Source organism: Scomber scombrus, chromosome 2 (assembly GCF_963691925.1).
Source record: "Scomber scombrus chromosome 2, fScoSco1.1, whole genome shotgun sequence".
NCBI lineage: Eukaryota > Metazoa > Chordata > Actinopteri > Scombriformes > Scombridae > Scomber > Scomber scombrus.
The window spans coordinates 26,377,816-26,405,189 of NC_084971.1; the positions used below are offsets into that span (position 1 = coordinate 26,377,816).

General features: G+C 39.3%; 2 protein-coding genes across 6 annotated transcripts; one reads left to right on the plus strand and one right to left on the minus strand.

The window, feature by feature from the left end:
* Window positions 1-487: 487 nt before the first annotated feature.
* On the plus strand, window positions 488-25,976 carry trim2a (tripartite motif containing 2a). 4 transcript variants are annotated; one of them, XM_062433956.1, is made up of 12 exons: window positions 488-618; window positions 15,254-15,432; window positions 16,979-17,216; window positions 18,155-18,306; window positions 18,484-18,664; window positions 20,807-21,530; window positions 22,104-22,207; window positions 22,389-22,556; window positions 23,799-23,979; window positions 24,433-24,503; window positions 24,803-24,943; window positions 25,700-25,976. In XM_062433956.1, exons 2-12 carry the CDS (start codon window positions 15,299-15,301, stop codon window positions 25,850-25,852), a joined length of 2,247 nt encoding a protein of 748 aa, XP_062289940.1. In that variant the 5' UTR covers window positions 488-618; window positions 15,254-15,298; the 3' UTR covers window positions 25,853-25,976. The 4 variants fall into 4 exon arrangements, with proteins under 4 accessions (XP_062289940.1, XP_062289939.1, XP_062289941.1 ...); XM_062433955.1 differs by lacking the exon at window positions 488-618 and adding an exon at window positions 4,591-4,712; XM_062433957.1 differs by lacking the exon at window positions 488-618 and adding an exon at window positions 11,618-11,758 and having other exon boundaries at window positions 23,799-23,967.
* LOC133994660 (uncharacterized) lies at window positions 6,960-27,186 on the minus strand. Of its 2 annotated transcripts, none has more exons than XM_062433958.1 (7): window positions 25,961-27,186; window positions 9,066-9,156; window positions 8,690-8,893; window positions 8,177-8,316; window positions 7,966-8,078; window positions 7,799-7,867; window positions 6,960-7,686 (listed from the first exon to the last, which is right to left on the minus strand). In XM_062433958.1, exons 1-7 carry the CDS (start codon window positions 26,116-26,118, stop codon window positions 7,295-7,297), a joined length of 1,167 nt encoding a protein of 388 aa, XP_062289942.1. In that variant the 5' UTR covers window positions 26,119-27,186; the 3' UTR covers window positions 6,960-7,294. The 2 variants fall into 2 exon arrangements, with proteins under 2 accessions (XP_062289942.1, XP_062289944.1); XM_062433960.1 differs by lacking the exon at window positions 25,961-27,186 and adding an exon at window positions 9,256-9,360.
* Window positions 27,187-27,374: the final 188 nt, after the last annotated feature.

Genomic DNA, 27,374 nt, shown 5'->3' on the forward strand with positions numbered 1-27,374 from the left:
ATGCCCAGCTCACTAAAGAGGAAAAGTAGAGCTTGAGTGCACTTGGGGCTTTTTCTGGGAAATGGAGATATATTTCTGCAGGGGGAATCAGGGTTCAACTTTAACCACTTAGATGATACTAATGTGATTTATTCCAGAAAAAACAGCATCTAAATACATTTTGGTTGTACTTGTTGTACCTGAGAAAGAGTCTGGACATTAATTTAGCTTCTGTTGGCATGTTTTGTTTCTCTTTCTGTCAAATCATCCATCCTCTGTCACTTCTTATCTTGCCATTTCTCTGTCATGCCTCTGGCTCTCACTGAAGTTAAAGAGCAACACAATCTTGAGGCCCAACCCCCTCCAAGCCTCAGTAAACCCTCTGATTGGTCCCTGCTTTCCCTCTACACCAGCGGCAGCCTCACCGCCCCCACTCCCCACCGTCTCCGCCTGCCCTGTGGCTCCCTGTCAGTCTGTTTGGATTATTGTAACAGCAGCTCAGGCCTCTCGCATGTGTTCCCCTCTCTTCCCACTGCGCACACTACAGTATATTAGAGATGAGAAGGATTAGGTGACAGAGAGCAGCGTTTGTTTTCACCCCCAGAGGAGAGGAGAGAGGAGAGCAGCCATGAAGTTGAAGTAAGTGGGATGTTTTGGGGATTTAAATATGGAGAGGAGGGCTGGAAAGAGTGAGCAACAGCTGAAAGAAGGGAAATAGGAAATGTTTCACATTGAAGGAAGGGAGAAACTGTAACAAAATGTTGCTTTGGGAAAGTCATTATGTATAAACTGTGTGTCTGTGGATTTGTTTTGCTTCTGTAACAGGAATAGATTAAGATGAAAATACTTCTGTAATTCCAGGTTATTTCCCTGGAAGTCTTCTGAGTAGATACTAGAAATACAGGTTCCTGCTGCAGTTAACACACTATATTGATGTGAACAGTGTTGACTCTCAGCAGATGTGTCTTTAAGTGGCTTTTCTGTGCAGGTGTACACTGTTTACACACCAGAGGATGGCTCCTTTACTCTCATTTCCTGTTTGTCATGCTCAGTGGCTTAAACTCGTCTGTTTTGATGTCGTGCAGGTGCACTCAGTCTGTGTGTTGAGGAAAAGTCAAGTCAAGTTTATTTATGTAGGACAAACTCATTTGTTTGTCTCAGATGAGTTCACAATCTGTAAAACATGATACTGTCTATCTTTACACCCTCAAGTTGGATCAAAAACACTTATTTGAGCTATTATATTGGATCAAAAGCGTATAATTATATCCACCGGTAGTAAATAATGCTTAAGCAAGCTGCTGTGGTGGTGAAATCATCACGAAACTCTGTCTCTGGCATTAAGTTTAGTGTCAGCTATCATATAGTAACACTGGTTGCTCTTTAACTGTAACTAGTTAGTGCTTTACAGCAAGCTTTACTGCAGACTTTAATGACAGCCACAAAAGTTGGACAACAGCAGTCTGACAACAAACGCTTCACATCAGTTCTTTTCTCACTCTCATCATCACAGTATCACTCCACCAGGCTAAATAATTACTAACATTATGGATATTTAGTGTAGTGTTGTGTAGCTCCCATATAAACACAATAAGGACATTTTAAACTCTAGGTAATCTGCAAAACAAGGAAGTTTTATGGTCAGTTTAATGACCAATCTAACATCTGGCCAAAGGACAACAGTTTTAAAAAGAGCTTTTTGACAAACACTGGCACATTTACAGTTGATTAATTTGCATTGTTCTTGTCAAAAAAATAAAAAATCTACTTAACAAATATCCACAAACATAAAACCCATCTTACAGTATGATGCAACATATTGCATTGCACATGCTTTTATCCATTTTGAAAATCGCAATTTATCAGTTAAAATATGATCTGTTGATGGATTTCATTCATTCACTTTTTTTGTCACCCTCTTCTGCTGATATGACTTTGTTCAATGCTGTGTAAGTGGATTAAGGAGAACACGCTCTTGTTTTACCACAGACGTACATTTTGTCCAGACAGCGAACCACAATGTTTTAGCTTCATTTAATTCTGGCTGACACATTTGCAGCATGGACAGTTTCCAATGGCCTAACGCTAGCACATCTGTGGGCCTTTCATTTAAGGTCAGTTGTTGACGTACACGCACTTCTTACACATATGCAGACTAGACACACAACACTGTCTTATCTGGTGTCCCCAGACTGCATGGCTGTTAGATATAAAGCTTTGTGACGTGCTGACATGGGGTTTCCTTATTCACTCAGCCCTTTTATTCTCTGAGGTGTGTAAATGAGATCCAAGGAACGTTTGTGTTTTTCCAACAGGAATAGTTCACAAGTAAAAAATTCTCATATTGACAGACAACCATATTCATCCTTTTACAGTATATCATCCAAATATGTTCAAAGTGGTGTTGACTAGACTGTAATAAACATTACTTTTTACTCCTAAGGTTTAAAATGGCAGCACATTTTCATCAGTGGCTTTAAAAGATGCTGCTGCTGCTGCTGCTGGGGGGGGGGGGGGGGGGGGGGGGGGGGGTTGTTGAGGCTGAAGGCGTGCTCTGCCGCTGTAATCTCTCATCATCCTGTCCTCAGTGGATGTTTTAGATTAGAATGAGAGTGTTCTTATAATTCAGGAGTGGGGCCTTTTTCATTGAAGGCATTTGAAGCCCCTGATTCCACTGAAACAGAAAGCTGGAAAGGTTATATAAAAGGTTTGGTTTTAATTATATTGGAACAACTTCCTGGAGCTTCTGCCAAATTATAAGAGCAGCTGGAGTTTCTCGATTTAAATATTTTTGTATTAAACCCAGAAAAGGCAAATAAATAAAAGACGAAAAGTGATGTTGCAGTTTTAAAAGCAGACTTTGATGAGCATGAGGAGAACATTTAATTATATTGAGCGGTGCTGTGGATCGATCTGTTGCAGCATTACCAGGGTCACCATGGATATAAGCCTCAAAGGCAGACCATCTGGCTTTAGGTACTGACAGGATTTAAAATTGAATAAAAACAAACGCTTAACTCAAACATAAACATCAGCAATAATGATCATATAGTGTTTATCATCTGTAAAGTCGACGCAGCGAGTGTGTTACCCAATCCATATTGTTCTCTCCTGATTATGGTGATTTTAGGCGTAATGATCATGTGAGAGCTGCTGCGTGGTAGCTAAGTGGGCAGCTATTTGTGGCTTTTCTGCCAGTAGCAGTCATTATGGTCATGTAAGGTCATGATGGATGGGATGAAGTGAAGCTGCAGCCAGTCCAAACTGTCAGGTCCATTTTGTGCACTGAAAGGTTTATGTGACTGTGATGTCAGTGTGTTTTTAAATGTCCATCCTAGCTTGGAGGTCATGCAAATGACAATGATGAAAAAAGTAATTTGTGTCCACAGAGTGCACGGCTGGCAGATATCTAAGTGACATTGACGCAGAGTTTCCTATAAATCCTACAGACTGGTCCTTTTTCATATTAATTTAGTCTGTTTATTGGCACCAGATAATAATGATAATGATTTTTAAAAAGTGTCCATATAAACAAAAACACTTTTTTGGGGGGGTTCTAAGTACACCTCAGTGCACCTGCAGTGAAAATACTGAATGTGAAAAACCACAGCTACTTCTTCATAATGTGTGATATGATACACATTTTTAGTATTTTGTTGTTTGCATAAATGTTGTGATTTGTTATGTATGTGAAGTTATGTAAGCCTCGGTATGTGAGACACTTTTATGTACAATATTCTAAACATAAAATGAAATAGCTGCAGGTGCTTCACATCAGTAACATTTTTTTTTAATCAGTACTGTTTGTATGTATTAAAACATCAGTTTTAGAGGAGTTAGTATGCTGGCTTTTAACTTCTCAGCTGTTTCTCCCTACTTCACTGTCTTCATGTTAAACTAGGCTAATCTGCTTCTGGCCCTAGATTTATATTTAAAGTACACACATGAGAGTGGCACAGATCTTCTCATCTATCTCAAATAAGCATATTTACCAAACAATCTAACTATTCCTTCAAAGGTTCAGTCTTTGTCTGTAACCAGTATTGCAGCTACAAGAAAAACATAGCAGCCTAATTTTAATTTGCACAAGCTCCCTGATCTGAGAATATTTTTCTCTTCAAGACATTTATGATAGTTTATCATTCATGAAAAAGGAGAACAAAGTATTTACTCTGATACTCCGGTATGTACAACATAAAAGTATCTATAAAAATGCAATAAAAATAAGGTAACCTGTCCAAAGGTACATACACAATGATAAAATCTGAAGGCAGAAGTGTTAAAGAGCAACAATAAAACGTCCTGTGACTCCTTTACTCACACAGTTAGCCCCACGTGCATAACAGTGACCCTTCATGTGACTGAGCTGTTGGACTTCTGACCTGACAAACCAGTCTTTCACCATAAAACATCATAAAAGCATCAATAATGTGCAGGTGAAGTGAGAAACACACCAGCAGGTAACTAACAGCGCTGTCTATACTGTATGTCTCCCTGTACCCGTTTATCTTCACCCTGGCTCTTTATATTTCTAAAGTCGATGACACGGCATGTAGTGTGTTTAGAAACAGAGCGAGATGGTAAAAAAAAAACAGCTGAGGTCAGTGCTCTCGAAAGAGCTGTGGCATGGAGACCCCAGAGTAACATGTCAGACCACGGCAGCCATCACGCAAACCTAAACCCACAAAAAATACTTCAAAGAACTGCATGAAAGTAGTTTCCTCTTCATACTGGTGAGTGGAGTTGAGCTACTTTTAAAATGACAAGCTTGGCCTAGATTCTCACTACAAAAGTTAAAATTGAACTTTTAAGTTGTTTTTTTAAATTTTCAGGACAGAGCTGTATTAGGAAAAAAAAGAACTGCTGCTAAATCAGCTGGAAATTGCTGGGGTTTTTTGCTTTTGAAGTGTCTAAATGCATTGAGGGTGATGATGTGGGTGTGACCAGTGAAGCAACTAAAACCGGTTAAGTGATGTGTTTACTCCTCTGTGTGTGTTTGTGTGTTATGTGTCTGTGCCCCTGAGCTGTTAGTGTCTCTACTTAATGTTGACTTTTCTACAGGTCATCCAGATGTAATGGTCATGCTGGCTTCTTTAAAGTGACTGACTTAAAACCCCAACCTGTAATTTTTAAAGTATATTTATATACATAATTGAAGAGTTTGACTGGCAGATGATAATTTAGGAGTTTACTACTACTAATCATATCTTAATTTTTATTTTATTTTATTCTTCAAACTAACCTACACTAACCCTAACCCAGTTAAAAAAAACTCCTTATTTATCTTAAACTGGCCCTTTAAGCAGCCTCTCAGTTCAGCCTCCGTCTATAACAGGCTGTTTTAGCTCCTGTCTCTTTAAGGCCCGCCCTCCTGTTGAGTCCGCTTTGTTCTGATTGGTTAACTTCTGGGTGCTGTGTCTCCTGACTTCCCACAACTCCAAAGGCTACGTTAACAAACAGTATTCATTAAATTTCACTTTGTTTTCTTGTTCTTCCCCAAAAATCTAAACTTCTGAAATGCAATACCAATCGAAAGTTTGGACACACTTTCTTATTCATACGAATGGGAAGATGTATCCAAACTTTCGACATGTTCGAGCCTGAATCTGATCCTAAATGTGAGGGTTAACGAAACCAAGGAACACATACTATGTGACAGACGGCCATTTGGGCATGCATGATCAATCTAATGTCAGTTGAATGAGAAAGTAGAATTAACTTTGCAAAAAAAAAGCCTTCAGAGCGGGCTCAAGTCTGGACTTTTGTCTTGAGGGCAGCAAGTTTTGGAAGTTTGACCATGTAACAAAAACATCAGACATTGTAAGTGTACACAAATGACAGAAAATCACAAAAAATGCCTCCTTTAACATCATCAGAAAATATTTAGAACTTTCAAACCAATCAGTTTGGGGTTATAGCAGGTCCCAATTCTGTGTTTTGATTTTAAAGGCACTGCAGGACACTTTTGTGAACATGCAGATTTCAGATTGAGCCTTTTTAACAAAGTAGAAACAAAGTCTTGCAGCTGGTGGCTGTAAGGACTTTGAGTGCATAAACACAATTATCCAAATTAAAGGCAGCCACCCATGAAAAGGGGCCCATTGGAGATTTCGACCAATAGTAGCCCGGAGGAGAAAGGTTTTCATTTACAACACAACTCCACAGGGTACCGTTTCAATGATGAGTCTGGTGATTTTCTGTATTTTTCTTTTTGTCTGCAAACAGACATTTTGACTTGTCATAGTAGGGAACATTTATATTTATACTTTCAGTAGTCACTTATTTTAAATCCCAATAACAATTTGATTACTAATCTCTTATTTAACTCAAATTACACCTTTTAAAGGATATCTATTATGCTTTTCTTTATTTTCAGTCATATATAATATAAAGTGTTGGATGTTCATATTAAATGCGGCCAAAGTGTCAAACAATTAGCTTGTGTAGAAGTTAAAGTACTGGCTTTAGACTGCTGTGAACGCCACGTTTTCAACGTTTTTTTCTACTTTCAGGCCAAGCTTACGTCAGCTCCTTTCAGATTCATTCATCATCTGCTCTATACACAGTGTGCAAGTGTGTTGCTGCTCTGCTCTGCTAACATTATAGCATTGCTCCATTGTTTTGGGGGTATTCACAACGAGCCGTGACTTGAGTCGAGCTCTGTGAGGATTTTTTCATTACACAACAGGGCAAAGTAAAATAAGCTGTTAACTGTTGAAGATGTAGCCTACAAAAAGTATTTTTTAAATTAATCTCTTCATTAAAGTGGCTTAAAGTTAAACTTTTAGCTTGCTCCAATGTAGAGCTTCAAATATTACTGCCCTTTAACCAACTGATCACTAATTCTGTAATAGAAATTAAGGCCAGAATGATGATGGTGATGTTAAGATGTTATTCATCCCGCATTTATTTGGAGAATTCGAAGCACTTTACATACAACGATTCACTTATATATTAAGAAACAGAAGTAGTTTTGTAATTTAAAAAAATATTTGAAAAGGCAAGTCTTTAAAAACGTATCTTCATTTGAGATGTACTTTACAACGGCACTCACTCTGTATAGCTTTATCAGAGGGACTATAGACATTAACAACAGATATTTGTACAAACAATCATAGGCAGCAACACTGTTGCTGAGTGTAAGTCTGTAAAAGCATCTATATACAATTTACTATACACAAACCACTATATGAAAAGGGGGAAGGTGATGGGTGTGGTGGTGGAGCGTCCAGCCTCTTTCGAGAGACGAAAAGGGGGAAGTTGAGGGGCACGTTGGTTGTGGAGCGTTAATTATTTTATATTGCTGCGACACGTTCTACTGCTGAGGCAAACTGTCAGTGTCTGACTGCCCTCCTTTAGGGTAGCTGTAGCGATGGTCCATGGTTGCAACATTTTTTGTCGGCCTCCCTGCTGTGACTCGGCGCCTGCCCCCGAGCTTGACTTTTCGGCGGGTAACAGAGGAGGGCTGTGTGGCTATACTTGACCCAGCACAGTTAGCTGCTCGTTGGAGAGCTCTCTTTGACACCAAACTGCTGCCGTCATAGCGGCCAAACATGCGCATCGCCGACTGCAGCATGGAAGGGTTCCCCTTCAGTCTGTGGAAGGTCTTGATGAAGGCGGATGCTGCTCCTTGAAATCCTTCATTGCTCTGCACCATGGCCGAAAACTCCTTGATCATCGAGTCCCACTGCTCGCTGTCTTGGACAACTGAAACATAAAGAAATTTGATGTCTTTTAAAAGCATTGGATTGTCTTGTATTTAATCAGTAGTGTATTTATAGGCATCATTATGAATACATGTACTTATAATTAAACTGACCCTCAGATGTTTCAGTACTATCAAGCTCCTCAATGGCTGCAATGGTTTGTCCGCACCACGATTGATCAGCTGTGGAGTGGGAAAAAAAATAAACGTTTACATTAATTTAATCAGTGCTGTATATTTTATATGCATTATTATGAACACGTCCTTATGATTGAACTGACCGTCTTCTATTTCGGCACATTCAAGCACAGCATCAGCCACGTGTATGTTGTGATTGTGAATATTACTGATATCCACGAGTGTCGGGTAGTTGGGTATGTGAGGATCTGTGCTTCTGGAGAGAAAAAAGGGAAACGGATACTGTTAAATAGATATGTACATGAATAAAAACAGGAATTTCTTTAGAAATTAAGTGGGGTGTATGTCTTGGACCTGCTCCGTTGCCCATGGGAGACCTCAGTGCGCACAAGGGTAACTTTAAGTTTAGCAGGACAGTCTGTATTTTTGGACACTCTGCCAGTCTTTGGTGTTGTTTCTCTGGGCTTCGTGTTATGCTGGCACCGGTAGTCTGCCTACAGAGTTAGGGAAAAACAAACATTATTTATTATAGATGTCTCCTTAGAGATGTTGCTTTGTCATGAACCTAATTGACCATCATCCATAGCTTCATCCATTAGTCTGAAAACAAAATGATCCAAAATGTTTTCTATGATTATAACAAAGAATGGTGCAATATTTCATTATATTGGTTAGAAATGTGAAATAAAAGAGTCAAATATGATCTCTGTGTCCAGAGTCAGGAGTGCTTTTGGTGTTCATGGATATTATTATAGTTATAAGGAGTCATAAAAAACCTTTCAAATGAACATATTGAAAGAGGCTGGAAATCAAATCACTACCCAGGAAAGATGCCACAATACCAGCTCTGTAAAAAAAAAAACCTACTTTGAAGATGATCTTCTGGCCTTTAGTGGGCCTGGTGTAGGCCACTCTCCATGTGACTGCCATGCACTTCAGCCACACCAGGATCTCCTCCTTCGTCTGGAGCGACATGCGTACTGTGGCCTCAAAACTAGTGTGGTCACTGTCAGGTTGGCTCACAGCTGTGTACCTGCATACGTGGTACTGATAGTCCTTTGGTAAGAAGTCCTTCAACACAAAGGCAACAAATGTTATTTTAAAAGACCAAATTGGATATGCCTTCTTCTCGGTTTAATATAAAAATTGAAGCGCTTATAGACATATCACAGTAATCACTATGGATAAAGGGACAATGTTTTGTTGTCAGTGTAGAAGAATTTGAAGGAAGACATTGACATACCATCAGTTCAGGGTGTTGGTCCATATTTATGGTTGGGGCGGTGCAGGGAAACCTCTCAGCATTACTGAGGCGCGTTTTCAGATTTGATGATCTGTTTGAAATTAAATGGTAAAAGGTCAATGGACTGAACTTATATAGCATATTTCTATTGTACAAAATGCTTTATAATTTTTGCTTCTCATTCACACACATTGATGGTGTCAGAGCTGCCGTGCGAGGCGCTGGCCTGGCCATTGAGAGGGTTTCTGTGTCTTGCGTGAAGACACTTCAACACATGGACAGGGAGAGCCAGGGAATCGAATAGCCAATCCTGCAGTTAGTGAACGACCCGCTTTACCTCCTGAGCCACAACAACATTAGATAATTCACTTACATTCAGCTGTACATTTAGGCATTAGGACGGGCTAAATGTTTAATTTGAAGCCGCTTTAACGAAAAATCAATGCTTTGGAAAGTGATTGTGTCTTGCATGCTGATGCTACACACACAGTCTTTAACAATACAAAAGAGCGTTACATAAGTTTCTTTCTCTCTGAAATGCCTCCCACTGACTGACTGAGCTCATGAGTTTGGCCGAGGCTGAGATGAGATCACTGGAACAGCCTCAGAGCTGCCAGAAAGTGTGAAAAAGCTCTGTCAGAGGCAAGATTTACTGATGTGATTTTGAATGATTGGAAAATCAAACCCCGAAGAGGAATTTAAGACCTCCCCGATGTTATTCTGTTATATTATTTGCAGATGATGGAAGGCAGCAATATCCACAAACAGAGAAGACCCTCACAATAAGCAACAAATCCTGACCCAGATTAAATAAATCTTGGGTGCTATGGATTTAATGCCATTATTTTAAAATGTCCAGATTAAAATACATTGCTTTGGTCTCAAGAGAGTCTCTAATGGAAGATAAACTGCAGAAACGTAGAAATCAACTGTGCAGGAATGTTTTGATCTTCATCTTGAACTGACTTCAGAGAATTTTTTATTTATTTGAAGATAACACCGATCACATTTTCATCTTCAGGAGAGCAGTTTCTACAATGCTGTGGCGTCTGCCGTACAAGGAAATACTCTAACATGATCGCTATTATTGGAGCCATTTCTAAACAAACTACTGTAACATCAGGGTGAAATAAAATGTGACCCAGTACGGCTCACTGATGTATTTTTAATAGTTTTTGGACAACAACAGAAGTCTACGGCACAGAGGAATACAAAATATGAGGTTTTGGATACATGCACAATATATTTCTAAGGAGGATCATTATTCATTTTTGGTTTGGCTCTCCACATGAGAGTTTCCAGCCTTATCCTTAAAAGCTTTGCTTCCAGACGAGATCAGTCAAGGACATCTAGACATTCATGAAGACGCTTGTTGGATATACAATGAAACTAATATATTTGAGAATATCTGAGACACTTTGCTTCATCATTTATGCTTTTATAGAGTGCAGATATTCATATAAACAGTGCAGTGACTGAAGTTCCTGCCTCTGGAATCACATTTGTCAGTGACCTTTTCATCTTATGCCAAAAAAGTTAATTCATTTCAGTGTTATGACACTAAGTGACTTAAATATACAACAAACACACAATATATTGTGTATATAAGTATTGACCAAGATAAATATCCACAAATGTGTTGTTTATGCTTGTCATACCACAATGCCACAACTGGGAGGGTTAGTAGACTCTAATGTGGGACTTTAATCAGAATGGAGGTAACGCTGACCTGAATAGTTAGATGATCACTGCAGCTTAGTGTTGACAGTGGTGAAGTGAATACCATGTATGTGTGTGTTTGTGTATGTGTGTGTGTAGTTATAATTACACAAAGGCATTTCTGGTTTTTGCAGATTTAAAGTGAACTCTTTTTCCTCATACTTTCATTACCTCATTCTCGGTTATCTTTGTTTTTCTTTCATCTTCATACTTTGCCTCTGACTTTCCTTCTCAGTTTTTTTTGTCGCTGTACAGTGACTCAGCAACATGCACACGCCCGCGCACATATGCACTCCGAAAAAGATCCCTTTGGCTTCGACTCTATTGGCCGTGGAGGGGGGGCCCATAACTCTTGTCCCTTTTTTCCCATTTGTTAGATCACCAGCCGTCAGCCAATACTTGCTCACATACTCCTGATGCTGCACACGCTCGCTGCACTGCAGTGAGCCAGCATTTACTTCTGACACAGAGAGAGAGAGAGAGAGAGAGACAGAGAGAGAGAGAGAGAGAGAGAGAGGTAGGAGGGAGATGAATGGATGAGACAGACCGAGCAAAGAATGCAAGTGATGTGAGGAGAGGAAGTGCTGAAGGGAGGGAGGGAGGGCAAGAGATGATGTAAAGACTGAAACACAATCTGGACAAATCGCCCCTCCTCAACTTTGCTCACGTGTGTGTGCGCACACCCATAAACACACGGAGGAGCTACCTCACCGACACACACACACACACACTCTCTCACACACACACACACACACACACACACAAACACGCATGTCCTGTCATCTCCTGTTAGGCTCGTCGCTGCTACCTGACGGAAACATAATTAAATGACAGAGCTGGCGTGATATGAAGGGGGCAGATTTAGAGGGATTTTCAGAGTGAAGAGTCTGCCTGTTTCACTCACATGTAGCCTGTGATCGGGTCTGTGTGCTGGAGTGGAAGACGCCTGTTGATCCGTCCATAAATGCAGCACTGTAAGTCCTGTTGATGATGTTATGGTTGTACTGCCATTTGCAAATAGCTGCCGTTGTTTTCATTGAAGTATTTTTTTTTTTTATGTGTTCATTGCATGCAAAAAAGTAACATGGTTAGATGTTTGAATAGTCCAGTAGTTTTGAATATCTCCAATAATATATTTCCCTTGTTCATGTGTGTGCGTATTAGATGACAGCTCGATCCAGCAGGAATTATTCCGCTTAGCTGGTGCGGGTCTGATTATGTAAGAGCTGAGTGTTGTGTAGCTGCTGCGACCTTGTGCACCGTCAGCAAAGCGCTTATGTTGTCCTGTTGTGTCTGTCTGTGGGATTTAAGAATTTAACTTTTCATAATCAGTGGCATATTTGATGCTCTGTTCATCTGTTTAGTCTGCTCCGTGGAGCCGGTAAATTATTAACACAGACTGAGATTAGAGATTTGTGCCGGGCTGTGCTGGCTGTACAGTGTTGTTGTTGTTGTTGTTGTTGTTGAATGAATCGTCGTTCAAATCTCACTGATGTAAGTTGTTGAGTACATTTTATGTGCATCATTAAATGATAAATAAAATAAAATCCAGCTGTTTTTTTAGCTGCTAACTGGTCAGATCATATATTTACAGCTTGTTGTGATTATGTAAGTCATATTTGCTGTTTCTTTTTTAACTGGAACAGCTTTGTGAAGCTGGATTGATCTGTTTAACACAGAACTAATGCAAAGTACTGCCAGCTGAAAGACATTACATTACATACTGCCCACATGACAGCATTGTTATGATAATAATTTAAAGGGAAACTTCAGTATGTTTCAACCAGGACCCTAATTTTACCATCATTTTGTGTCTAACTGACTAATGGGGATAATAATTTTTGAACTCGGTCCAGTACTGATAGATAACGATTAAGCCGGCAGCCGCAAAACAGGTTGCAGTTTAATCTGATGCGGTAATAGTGTCCGGTCAGTGTCTGTCCACTAAAAGTGATGGTTTTTGGTGATAACTAGGCTCACAGATCAGTCAATAAATGATTCGCTCATAGAAACTGAGAAAAATCTCAAAGTTTCATTATTAAAAGTGGATCGAAACAATTACAGAGTTAAAAAAACAACAACCCCAGCCTCATATCCAGTAAGGTGTGTCCTCGACAAAATGTAAGGGGGTGTAGGTTTGTTAGTGGCTGTTCTCAGTGGCTCAGATTATTATTATAATGTCTGACAACATTATGGAAAGGACCACACAGAGAAATAAACTTTATTCTTTCCCGTTTCGCTTGATCTGGTCTGTTTGTTATTGTGTCCAAGCAAGTCTCACTCAAAGAGAAGTCTTGTTCTGAAATCTCACGAGAGTTGAGTTGTTGTCAATATCAGCTAAATATTCAGCCGAGGCTTCACGAAAAACGCGAAACGCCCTCTCTGGAGCCAGTCTGTGGTTTGTCCATTTTGGGCTACTGTAGAAACATGGTGGTGCAACACAACAGGCTACAAGGAAGAGGACCCGCTCCCTATGTAGATATAAAGGGCTCATTCTAATGTTACAAAAACACAACGATTCTTAATATCAGGTCATTATAGACTAATAAAAACATACTTATTATGATTATATTCCATTTCTGCCACATGTGTTCCTGTAAATGCCACTAAATTTTACATACTGCACCTTTAAACCTCCACCCCTCATTTCTAGGCTTACCTAATCGCTACATTGTGGCTACAGGCTCTGCTTTCACATATTGGAAAAACAGGAGGGGATGTGAATAAGAGACAGATTAAGTGAAAATAGAATAGAAAAGAGGAGAAAGAGAGCATGCACCATAAGAGGAACTACAGCCCCCGAGGGTTTTTCTCTCAGCAGCAGAGGTGGCCTGTTTCTGTGCCTGTCTTGAATGTGAAGAGACAATAAAAGCACTGACACACTTTCCGTGTCCACATTAGCTGCCAGATAACATTACAGAAGAGTCAGACATTAAAAAGAGGATGCAGTAAACAGATGCTTCAGTTGAAATTGGAGAGCCGAGTGAAGCTTGACTTCCGAGGGATCAGTATAAATATTGTGTATTGTATATTAATGTGTAATGCTTATTTTTGTAGGGTCAGTGTTTTTTTCTCTCATTTAAGTTTGTGCAGCACACACAGTGCCTTGCTTTCACTTTATAATCAAATATTTATTGCTTAAAGTGCCTTTTAAGACAAACACCCAGCATAGCAGCAGCTCATAGACAAGCCTCTACTGCAGTGGTTCCCAACCTGGTCTAAAGATAAATGTAAGAGGTCACAAAGACGATGAAGGAGAGAAGAAAACTTCTCCAATTCGAGAATGTTCTGCTTTTCTCTGCTTTGAATCTTAAATTCATACTAAAAATAATACCTTTGGGTTTTTTAATACTGGTTTGCCAAAACAACAGATTTCACATTACATAACACTGGGCAGCAGGAAATGAAATGGGCACATTTCACAGTTTTCATCAAGCAATTAACTGATTAACTGAGAAAACAATCTGCAGATTAACCAATCATGAACATGAAAAATTGTAAGTAGCAGCCCTAGAAAACAATTGGTCGATGTTTATTTTCCCTAACTTTTGGATATTTTTCCTTCTTCAGGCCTCTTAAAACTATCAAATGAAACTGTATCTGATAATAAACAAACGTCTCTGTTTGTTCATTCACTATCTCTCTGACAACGAGGAGTGGTGAGTAAACATTGCTTTGCTTTAAAAGGTCATAAACCAGAAAAATTGTAACCACTGTTCTGCTTCATTTTCTGTTAGAGAAGCTCCAACTCTGGTCTTCAGCTACAGCCTACATTTGTATCCATTAATCTGTCTTTTTTTATGGACACGATTCATTTTTTTAGTCCATGAAAAAAAAGTGAAAATGAAAATCATGTGTTCGTAATGGCTTCAGTTATCTTCCTTTGTCCAACTAGCAGTCAGAATTTAAAGAGAAAAGCAGCAAATCCTCAACTTTGGAGGCAGTTGTAGCAGCCAATATTTGACATTTTTATCTTAATTTTCAACTTAATCAGTTATAAATACTGTGGCTGAAACAGACGTGATGTTGAGGCCATGACCCCAGCTTGACCTCTCACACTCCTCACAGCCTCAAAATGTGTGTGTCTGTTACTCAACATTTAGTCCAATTGACTTAATGATTAGAAATCATAATTATGTATAATGAGTTTTTCCACTGACCAACATAAATATGATTTTAATTGAGGGGATGTTTCAAGGCAATGTTTTTAATCTTTATACTTGAGTGTTTACGGGTTTTAGTTAAAGCCTGAAGCCACAGGCGCTGATTGGTGTCTGTTTGTGCATTTGGCATTTCCTCTCAGTGAGCGGATGGAAGGAAGACGCTTTGATGGAAGGAAGACGCTTTGATCTTTATAACCCGCAGATTTCCACTCCCTTCCACGAGGTCATCGCTGTGTGTTTGATCATATGTGTTGTCAATTTGCTGTATCCTTACGTGTCTTGTCCTCCCTCTGTGTCTCTCTGCAGGGTGCAGGGTAAGAGGAAGAGGGGCTCTTATGTCAGAGTTTTAGGATGGCCAGTGAAGGCTCCACTCTTCCCAGCCCCGTTGTCCGCCAGATTGACAAGCAGTTCTTGATCTGCAGCATATGTCTGGACCGCTACGAAAACCCCAAAGTTCTGCCCTGCCTGCACACCTTCTGTGAAAGGTGAGTGGTGTCGTCCTGCTGTTGCTGTTAATGTAGAAATTCAATGTGCCTGTCCTGTGAAGTGTGTGCACTGAACTAAGGTGTGTGAGTGTTGAGGTTTAAATGTGCAAATGAAGTGCAGTAAAAGTGGGAAAATGGAGCCTGAGAGATTTAAAATTCAAATATCTACTTTGTATGTTCACTTTGAGAAAAGGCATGCTGCAGAAATATTGAATGCAGTCATAATATTTATATTAACCTTTTAATTAATACTGCATGAATGTTGTAAATATGAGCATTTTCTCACAAGAGATGGTGCTGCATCACTGCTGTTGACTTTGGTCTACTGGTCTCATCCTCTCTGTTAGCTCGCCTTTGTCTCTGACACAAAAGAGAGACTGTTGTCTGTCTCTTTGCTCTAGTTGCTTCTGGAGAATTAGTCAGTGTTCATTTAATAAAGTATGCATTTTCTCTCGTGATGTATCTACTTCATACATGTATCTATGGTACATATTGTAATGAACTACTTTTTATGAGGCAAATAATTGAACATTTCACATGGTGATTCCTTAGACATGATCACATCAAATTGGTTGTGAAGTAAAAGTTGAAATTATTGTACATCTTTTTTCTGGCCTAATATTTATTTTCCCTTATGTGCTGGATAGCAGCTACCCCAAACTATCCTTAACCATCATTTTTGATTGTAAAATATGACCTAAATTTATGTTTAAAGGTTAATATAACAGTAAAAGCTCTACAGCAGAGAGGCATTATCATGCTGACCTTCACAGGTTGAAAGCCTGTAGTCAGATGTATTTCTGACCACATGATGAAAGTGTGATCACATGTCTGGTTTGTGCATTTGCACATCAGTGATGTCATGATGCCCAGTCAACATTTTATCAAGTACACACATATAATCTGGTCCAATCTAAAACCTGTGATGGATTTTGTGTTGCTCACTTTATTTTGAACTATTTTTGTTTGAAAAATAGTATTATATCTATAGGTATTAATTGTTGTGTACAGTAGATGCTCATAATGTACTATGTTGGTTATTTAAAGTTACTTATCTGTACTATGCATCTGTTTTTGTACTTCTGCTGCTGTGACACTTTAATTTCCTTGCATGGGATCAATAAATTGATTTTTCTGTATCACTTTTGAGTGTTAAAGTTTCTGCCACTAGATGGCAGCAGAGTGATTATTTGAAGGTCAATTTACTGGTACTGAAATGGGTTATTAAATTTAATTAGATCTGATTGTCAAATGTTTTTATGGGATATTTTTGTGTTTAAAGCACATTGGTGTTAAAATAAATTACATAGTACATTAACAGTGCTGCCATGTTGGCCAGGTCTCTCTTGTAAAATATATTTTATTTCAAGAGACTTTCTGGTTAAAACAATACAGTCATAATTTAATATCTATGAGTACATAGTACCAAACACACACACACCACCACCTCTAAACCACCCACTCTTTTCTCCAAACAGTTTCTTTAACACTATTTTTAACAGTATGCCTCCACTCATTATTTATACCCCCTGCTCTCCGCCTCCAGGTGCCTGCAGAACTACATCCCGGCCCACAGCCTCACATTGTCGTGCCCAGTGTGCCGCCAGACCTCGATCCTGCCGGAGAAAGGTGTGGCGGCTTTACAGAATAACTTCTTCATCACCAACCTGATGGACGTGCTGCAGCGGGCGCCCAACAGCTGCAGCCAGGAGGCGGCAGCTCTCAACACCGTCACCACTGTGGCAGCAGGCCAGCTGCTCTCCTGCCCCAACCATGGAGGCAATGTAAGAGACAAACTCTCTGCCTGTCTCTGTCTTTACTTTCTCTTTTCTCATCACATGCTCACCGGACCGAAACTATAAGCAAACATATATGTCATTTTGTTTGCAAGTTAGACCTTTACATCAGGTTTAGATCTAAAAGCAACCTTATCTGGACATTGTTTGTGTTAGTTTGTGTGGTTCTCAGGTTTATAGGCTTATGTGGTTTCCAGCAGATCATAAATCTTCTTTGACTGGAGGTCAGTTTAAACAGACTAGCACATTTCCTTGTATGCAGCACTGATAATGAATAACCATTAGTTCACTAGTTACTCATTCAGGTTTGGCTGTTTCTTTAACATTTATGGTTTTAGAGGAAACTTTATGAGACTACAAGAAGGCATGGTGCTTTGAGTTAAATGTTAAATGTCAGTATGCAGGTATAATGTTTTTCAACATTTTGGTTTAAATTGTTAGCATGCTAAAATTAGCTAATTAGCATTAAACACTAAGTACAGCTGATGTTTATGGGAGTGATTGAGAGTTTTAAAATGTTTGGCAATAAAAATCTAATTTTAAATTGTGACCTGATAATGGCACTAAATGAAAAATGAAGAGATCACCAAAGTTATTACAATTCATCCTGAAGGGGACGAATATTGTACCAAATGTTTTGCCAATCCATTGAATAAAGACTGAGATATCTCACTCGATAAGTGAAAACTTTGACCTGATGGTGGCTCTAGAGGACAAGTCAGAGGGTCATCAAAGTTATTAGAATTCATCCTCTGGGGATCATGAATGTTTGTACAAAATGTCACAGTATCAATCCAAATGTCGTCGAGATATTTCAGACTAACGTGCTCATCTGACCAACACTGCTGTTTCAAGACCAGCATGGCTAAAAGAATTTGGTCTACAACTCATTTTTAAGTATAATCTTTACTTTTCCTGTTGTTTAGGTCATGGAGTTTTATTGTCCACCTTGTGAGACAGCGATGTGTCAGGAGTGTACAAGCGGTGAACATGGAGAACACCCGACTGTGCCTCTTAAAGACGTAGTGGAACAACACAAAGCCTCATTACAGGACCAGCTGGATGCAGTCAAGAAGAGGTACAAGAGCAGCATTATATACACGTCATTTGTTACACTACAGACGTTATGCATATTACTCAAGTAATGGCTATGATGGCATGAATTAACATAATCCTATTTTAAGTGCCTGCTAAATCATATGACTTCTAACTCACTATATGAGAAATTTCTCTTCATTTTCTCCGGTTCCTCTAGGTTACCAGAGATCGACTCAGCCCTGCAGACGCTTTCAGAGATCCTGCAGCAGCTGACCAATCAGAAGAGCTCCATTGAAGATGACATCCATACTACCTTTGATGAGCTGCAGAAAACCCTCAACGTCCGCAAAAGTGTTTTGCTTATGGAGCTGGAGGTCAACTACGGCCTCAAGCAGAAGGTGAATTAACTTGGTCTGCAACGTAGTACGCTAAGTCAGCTGACACATACTCGAATGTTTGATTTGTTACACTCAGACTTTGGTCCAAACTGGCTGTGGTCCAATCGTGATATGTTTTGTTTGAGTTTATTTAATCAGGTTAAAACACTTTGCAGTTATTATCTATCTGTTAGGTGGTATTTTTCAGGAGGTTGGAGGAGAGCAAAGTAGGATAAAGCTTGATTTTTTGTTCAAACTGTTTAATGACCACACATGTGCATATACCACATTCATGCAAAGAGTCCACAGCAGTTCTCAAAATATATATTATGTTACTGCACATGCATTATTGTCTATTCAGTGATCCTATAAGTTTGGCAGCTGTTCATTAAAGAAAAAGACCTTCACCTTTGTTTCATCAGCCATATCTCTACAATACTCCCTAGACAGTCTGCGTTTCTTCAAAAAATGTATAGTTAAAGTCGATAGTTTTCTTAATGCGAACTCAATGAACTTAACCTGACCTAACATTCAAGGACATCCACTTCAGAGCTCTTCTGAACTCGACGAACCCGTATTCTGATGTTATCTAATTCAGGATTCTTGACTCTTAACGCACAATATGATTACAAGATATGTAATATGATTAATATGACATAAAAGTTAATTTCTAATGACAATGTTAATACAAAAACATTATATCACTACCTGTTGCATTAGTATATTAAGTGGAGGCTTTGATTTGTTTATGTGGAAATTACAACTGATGTAACAATAAAAACAACCTCAATAATAATCTGTTTTTGGGAAGTGTTTAACCTATCACAGAGTAGTCATCAGGCTGTTTTTGCTGATCTATGTGTCAGTGGCTCAGCTGGTCTGACAGGCGATTAACAGGCAGAAAAAGGGGGGGGCACCACCCTCGTCCAGACAACCAATCACCCGGTCTGGTGAAGAGCCTGCTGCCACCCCCTCAGGGAGCTACATCACATGAGTTGTTAATGATTTACAATTGACGGGCGGGCTGGTGTGCATACACGGTCAAAACACTGGAGCCCAGGGGGAGATTCAGACATGCAAGTTTCAGCCTGCTACTCGTGGCTAGATGGAGCCAGTGTGCTGTGTGTACATTTGAGTTGATTTGGGCGTGTCATGTGCAGTGAGGGAGTACAGTACAGTGCAGCTTTGCTCTTCATGCTGCAAACACTTCATCCTGCGGCAGCGTGACATCTCCATTCTCATCGCATATGTGGACGGACCTATCTTAGTTTTCAGAGCTTTCAGATTGTGAATTAGTGGACAGTAAATGAGAGCAGGAGGTGTTTGGATGAAACATTTGACTCCAGTGTGAAATAGATGGCTTAATGGCCTCTGCTGTTGGACAGGAAGAGGATTGTGATGGCCAGATGCGGGTGAGTTTGTCTCGGTAATTTCATGTGGGTGTGGCAAATGTAGGAACATATGCTTTAGGAGCATCAGGAATTCAGACTTTGTTTTTGTTGTATTTTAAAGTTGATTCATGATTTAACAGCAGTGCTTGCAGTGCAGCATATTAGGAGGTTTCATATTCTAAATGTCAGACTTGTGTTTGCTCATTGTTAGCTGAAACTCGTGTGTTGTTATTGTCACATGAGAATGTATTTTATGGATTATGTCAGGAGCTATAACAGATAACAGATGACTAATTTCACACATCAGACCTCTGTGAATGAACGTGATGACATAACCATACTGGACACATTTTCTTTTATGGTTAGTTATTGCTGCAGTAAACTTCTGCCTATGTGTGTTTGTGGGATCACCAGAAGATGTTTTTATGTACTTGAGTTAAGATCCGATTTCCTTAATGCTGACTAGTCATGGTTCATGCATTTTTACAGATACTGATCAGCAGTGGAGCTGCTTGAGTTTTATGTGGGCATAACTACAAAGAATCACAATTATGTTTATATACTCATATTATTCTCCCGTTTTCTTTGTGAGATACTAGATCATTTCACCCCCTGTAGCCTCTTAAATGTATTCAAAAGTTTACATAACTTTAAGAAATGAGAATGATTTTTTTGGTTGACCTGCTGAATGAGATGCAAGAAGATGCTGCTTTTTAAAGGGTCTTTCTAACCACTAAGTAACCCTGCTGCCCCCTGGTGTGTGTATGTGTAGGTGCTCCAAGCCCAGCTGGACACCCTGCTGCAGGGCCAGGAGGGCATCAACAGCAGCTGTAACTTCACGGAGCAGGCCCTGAGCCACGGCACAGAGGCCGAGGTGCTGCTGGTGAAAAAGCAGATGAGCGAACGTCTCATCGAGCTGGCCGGCCAGGAGCTTCCTCTGCAGCCCGGAGAGAATGACCAGCTGGACTTCATTGTGGAGACAGAGGGCTTAAAGAAGTCCATCCACAATCTGGGCACCATAGTAACGACTAACGCTGTGGCCTCTGAGACTGTGGCTACTGGTGAAGGGCTACGGCACTGTGTGATGGGTGTGCCCACGTCCATCACCATAACAACTAAAGACAAAGATGGAGAGCTGTGCAAGATGGGCAACGCGGTCATTACTGCTGAACTCCTCTCACCCGATGGTAGCAAAGGTGAAGGAGAGATTCAGGACAACAAGAATGGCACTTACGAGTACCTTTTCACAGCTCCTAAAGAGGGGACCTTTAACTTATCGCTGCGTTTGTATGACCAACACATCAAAGGAAGCCCCTTTAAGATAAAAGCCACCAAGTCTATAGATGTGTCGCAGGCTTCGGACGGCATAAAGAAGAGGCTGAAGTCACCGGGCAGCGGGCACATCAAGCAGAAGGCCATCAAGAGGCCGGCCAGTATGTACAGCACAGGAAGGAGGAAAGAAAACCCCATCGAGGACGACCTAATCTTTAGAATCGGTAAGAAATATGCTGCTCCGTTAGCTGCACAGCTCCTCGTAAACCTGTCAAGTGTTGTTAATGTCAAATATGCCCTAATGACGCCTGTGAATGTTTGTTTAAAAAGCAGTTTCCAGTACATAGAGAGAGCCAAAATTAGTCGATAAATCAATATATTAACAACAATTTAAGTAATTTATCAAAAAATAATGCCAAACTTTTGTCATTTTTCTTCAGCTTCTTGAATGTGAGGATACTTTTTTCTGTTTTATGTCACTGTGAGCTAAATATCTTTTAGACTGTGTGGGGCAAATAATGCATAATAAAAATGTAACTAAAACCTGAACAAAACTATATATTTCATAATGTATTAATCATATTTTTTACAGTGTCGCATCAACTTTGGTAATGATAGATAAGATACATTTCACAGTGTAATGTAACTGCACAGTGCAAGAACGAATGCAGTGAAGAACTGTCATTAAGTGCCACCTCTTCACTTTGCACTTCACACAAAAAATGCTAAAAATAAATCCGTCTAGTCACGTCATCTGTTTTCTAATATGAATATGGCTGCCATTTCATGTTTTCCAGGCACTAAAGGAAGAAACAAAGGGGAGTTCACTAATCTTCAGGGAGTAGCTGCCTCCTCTCTGGGAAAAGTGCTGATTGCAGACAGCAACAACCAGTGCGTCCAGGTAAAAATAACTTCCTGTGTTAAAGACGCTGCTCTCAGCCTGCAGGAATAGCAGAAGTCGGTCGATGAACTATAACTTGTAATTGTTCGGTCACTTTGAACAATGCTGCCTCTGCATTTGACCTTTTCTATTGCACACCAAACAGTGTTGTAAATTTAATAATGTAACATTATGTTTTTAGATTTTCTCCAACGACGGCCAGTTCAAAAGTCGTTTTGGCGTCCGTGGCAGGACTCCGGGTCAACTGCAGCGGCCGACAGGTGTGGCGGTCCACCCCAACGGTGACATCATCATTGCCGACTACGACAACAAATGGGTCAGCATCTTCTCGAGTGAAGGGAAGTTTAAGGTGAGTCATATAACTTAATGTTTTATCTGTATGGGATACTTCCACTGTCAGAAGACAAATCTAAGATATAATAAGGCGTGGCCACTTCTTCATGTTGGGGTTTAACCAAATATAATTTGAATGACAAGGACATTACCAAGCAGGCAGCTGCCATAAAAAACTGTCTTTGTAAATGCTGTAGTAGTAAAATTGGTCCCTATATTTTAGAGTGATTTGAACAATGATGGAGTATTTTTAGTATCACTGTTTTAAATAAATCCAACAGATAACCAGCTACATTGTGTGCCCTGCCCTGATAAACATCTGTAAGTCATTTGCATATTTTACACCTCCTTTTCTATTTACTGGAGTGTAAAGTCAGATTTTCACTTCCCTCTTAAGTTACTTTCAGAAGTGAATGACTTTAACCGCAGGATTTCAATGGTGAAATGTCCCTTTTAGAGCAGCCTGTGGTTCTTCACCGAATGAATGATGAATGAATCAGAAATCTACTTGCCAAAATATGTATCACTGGTTTTCTCTAAGTACTTATGTGCACGGGATGTTCTTTTATTTTTATTTTGCACTTTGTTTTTAACTGCAAGCACCCACGTAACACACAGTAGAACAAAAGGGACACAGTCTTTGGTTTCTTGAGAATGGGGACAGCAATCTTGTGAGCATAAAGCTGGAATAAAATCAATACCACATTGTAACACATACCGCCCGAGCCGAGCAAAACCAGTCCACAAGATTTTCTCCTCTAATTATACCGATCGAATTTTGTCGTGAAAACTGAGCCTGTGAAATGTAGTCTGGCCTTGCAAAGACAAATCTGCTCTTTATGATCAATTTACTGATTTACTTTGACTTTATTACATTACTGATATTAAATTGGCCAAGCAGGTATATCAGCCAGTAACTCGTTGTTGATATATTCGTATCTTCTTGTATTTTGTATCATGTATGTCAGATGATAAATGACAATAAATTGAGGTAGAGAAATGCCAAAGATATGTTTTGCAAGCTTCTTTTTTAGTCACGATGATTATAAAAACTAATCTCTTTAAAGATGTTTATGTTATGGGTTGTGTAGAAAATAGATATGAGCTCATATATCATTTAAACTTCATATCAATATCAGCATCAGCTCCAAAACCCTGGATTGATCGACCTATACTAACAACTACATGTAGTACACGATGGAGAACTTGTAGAGCTGCCTGAAAAGTGACAGAAATTTAAAATCCTTCTCTTCTCTAGAACAAGATTGGCTCGGGGAAGCTGATGGGCCCTAAAGGCGTCTCGGTGGACAGAAACGGCCACGTCATCGTGGTCGACAACAAGGCCTGCTGCGTTTTCATCTTTCAGCTCAATGGCAAGCTGGTCACCAAGTTTGGTAGTCGTGGCAACGGTGACAGGCAGTTTGCAGGTACACTCAATGGTAATATGTGCACTGCCCCCTTACAGCCTTTCTCCGACCAGCTCACACCTGCATGTGGAATGAAGACGAATGCCAAACCAGAGACCATAACTACCTCATCACCCTTTGACTCTGGAGGTTTCATTTTGTTTCCTAAATCTATTAAATACACCTGCAAGATAGAGACGGCTCGTTTCACTGATACCAGTAAAACCAGTACTAGAACAAACATACTCATTAAATTCTCATTGCATACATTGTTAACAAGTGTTCTTAACACAGCATGATGTACCATTGGTGCTTCCATGACTAACTTTGTACAATCTTAATTTCATTTGAATGCATTTATTTCCTTTTTAGTTTGCATGTCTACCGAGTTCACCTGTTTCTGTTGTGTCATTTAAGAGCTGAATGTGACAAATAACAAATATCTGAGACCTTGTTATCTCATTTATTTATTTTTTTCAAATTCAGGTCCTCACTTTGCTGCTGTCAACAACAACAATGAAATCATTGTAACAGATTTCCACAACCATTCAGTCAAGGTGAGTGAAAGCAGAGCGGAGGAAGAATATTACAGCTATACAAAGCCTAAAAGTACTAAAGATACTCATATATCCATATTTTAAAACGAATATGATAGACTTTTCTGGTTGTATCTTGTTTATTCTATTGCAAGTTATATTGTAGTTCTTAAAATAGAAATCCCTGATAAACTAAACGTTTCTGTTATTCATGTGTTACTTTGTGTACTTTGTTTACTATTCTGGCATTCACTGTTTTTTTTTTGGATAATTTTAGCTGCTATTTCTATGCTATTGCCTCATTGAAAACCTAAATGTAGGTGTTCAACACAGAAGGGGAATTCTTGCTGAAGTTTGGATCTAACGGTGAGGGCAACGGCCAGTTCAACGCCCCTACAGGAGTTGCGGTGGATGTCAACGGAAACATCATAGTAGCAGACTGGGGCAACAGCAGGATACAGGTCAGCGCTGTTCGATTCATTAAAATAAGCACAAACACACCTCGTTTTATATCAAGAAATGACAAGTCCTCCTCCTGATGAGCAGGTTGGCACCTTGCATGGCAGCCTCTGAGAAAGTGATATATATAAATGCAGTACATTTGCCACTTACAAGTGTGCACATGATAAACTGTGCACAGGAAGAGAGGGCAGGACAATACATTTGACATGTAAAGCTGCAAAAAATTGGTCAATTAATCTATTAGCTGAAAGAAAGTTATTCTGCAACTATTTTGATAATCAAATATTAATTTTAGTCATTTTTTAAGCAAATATGACAAACATTTTGCTGATTTTAGCTTCTCAAATGTGATGTTTAATGTCTTTATTTGTAAACTGAATCTTTTTGGGTTTGGGACTATTGATTAGACAAAATAAGAGATTTAAAGATGTAACCATTAACTCTGGAAAATTATAACAGGCCATTTGATCTATTTTCTGACATAATCAAAATGATATATTAAGAAAAGAATGTGCGTCAGAGTTACGGGAACCTGCCGAAACGTGGGAGAAAATTGTGATCTCAGTTCTGAGTGAAGGAAACTGTGATTCTCATTAGGATCAGAATAAGCTGCTCTAAAGAAAATTACAAAAAGTCTCAAAAGTCTAAAGAAAAGTAGAAGCAGACTTTTGTCCAGCACCCCATGGATGTCTTTATGACCATTTTTTACACTTTTTAGACACAAATACAAATGTCCTTCTTTTTGTCTCTCTCAGGTGTTTGATGGCAGCGGTTCGTTCCTCTCCTACATCAACACATCAGCGGACCCGCTCTACGGCCCGCAGGGTCTGGCTCTCACCTCTGACGGACACGTTGTAGTCGCCGATTCTGGCAACCACTGCTTCAAAGTCTACCGCTACCTTCAGTAGCCCTAATCTCCCCTCAATGCACAAACTGTACAGTGTGTATATATATATATATATACACACACACACTTTCACACACTAGTACGGAGCAACTGGCAGATTTGCACTCACCCATTCATCTTTGATTCGTGCTGTTGTTGTGCCATCTGTTCTTCACGCGCCTGTCCTGCCTGACGCTGAAGGAAAAAGAGAGAATTTGTGGTGTGAATGAAGTGAAAGGAACTACGATCTTCACAGACGGCCGATTGACGCTGTGAGGAGTCACTCATCGTAACCTTGTTCACATTCCATCTTAACTTTGCCGATTTGAAAAATAAAACTTAAGTGTTGTACATATGTTAGACCTTTTGATTTGTAGTGACATGGCAGTTGTATTCAAGTGCGAGAAAACTGGAAAAATAATGCTGTTATACTTGTCTCTGGAGATACTGGTTGGACACTGTGTTAAGTTAGACTTAAATCAAAGTAAAGAAGTAGTCACCTGAAAGATAATTATAACAACAATAATTTGCAGCTTCTTCACATCACATTTTGCCTGTTTACCTTAAAAGAAATAAGTAAAGTATTGCACATATGTAGGTAGCAGGGTATTTTTGAGCATGATTAGGCATCTCAGTGCATGCAGTTTTTACTAGTAAACACCAGACAAGCTACTGTGCACAATTTAGAAAGTAATATGTTCCAGGCTGATACTTAAAAACATCACCAAAAAAAACCTTTCAATCGAAACACCATTAAATTAGGATTCTTCTACATATATGTAAAAATGACTGCTCGGTGTTGTGTCATCCACTCAAAATTGAGCCACATGTGTGATTATTAAATAACTTCTTCTGATTTGGTTTTACTATACTGTGTGTGCGTGTGTGTTTACGCACATGTGTGTTTGGGTGTGTATGAAGCCTCTTGACATCTCGACTTACAATCTGCTGTGATTACATGCAAACATCATACAAGTTGTTGCAGAATTTAAATAATTTGCTACACAATAAATTGCAGGTGTATTGGTGCACTTGCTGCAATGTAGGTTTAATCAAACATCAAGGCTGTGATCGCCTTCACTCCTTTCTATGTGCTCTTATGTCAAGAAAAAAAAATCTGTATAAGTACTAAGAAGTTGTATTTTAGTAAAAACGATTCGTCTATCCTCACAATAAAGATGCGAGATATAGTTCAACAATTGTTGTTAAAATGCACTGTGCTACCAGTATGATCGAAAACTGTTCGAAAATTATCCTGAATTTGGCCATCCATTTTCTACACAATCGTGTTAAATTATTTGTTTTCCATTGTCTTGTTTATATTTGTAATGCCAAATGGAATTAAAGTGCCCATAGAAACAATACTGTGTTTGTGCTTTCTTTTGTGTGGCTACACTCATTGTTTTTACAAATAACTACATAGCTGCTAAATACAGTGTTTTATGACTGTATATATTAAATCTATAAGACAACCATGTAAAAAAAAAAAAAAAAAAAAAAGCCATTGCATGATCATGATTTTGGAAACAGAGTAGAGGTTTCTA

Coding starts and splice junctions, on each gene's coding strand:
- trim2a (XM_062433956.1), top strand. CDS start 15,299: ATGGCCAGTGAAGGCTCCACTCTTCCCAGCCCCGTTGTCCGCCAGATT. Junction 17,217..18,154: donor GCCCCAACCATGGAGGCAAT/GTAAGAGACAAA, acceptor CCTGTTGTTTAG/GTCATGGAGTTTTATTGTCC. Junction 22,208..22,388: donor GCAACAACCAGTGCGTCCAG/GTAAAAATAACT, acceptor TTATGTTTTTAG/ATTTTCTCCAACGACGGCCA.
- LOC133994660 (XM_062433958.1), bottom strand. CDS start 26,118: ATGAGTGACTCCTCACAGCGTCAATCGGCCGTCTGTGAAGATCGTAGT. Junction 8,894..9,065: donor ACCAACACCCTGAACTGATG/GTATGTCAATGT, acceptor TTTGTGTTGAAG/GACTTCTTACCAAAGGACTA. Junction 8,317..8,689: donor GCCAGAAGATCATCTTCAAA/GTAGGTTTTTTT, acceptor CTAACTCTGTAG/GCAGACTACCGGTGCCAGCA.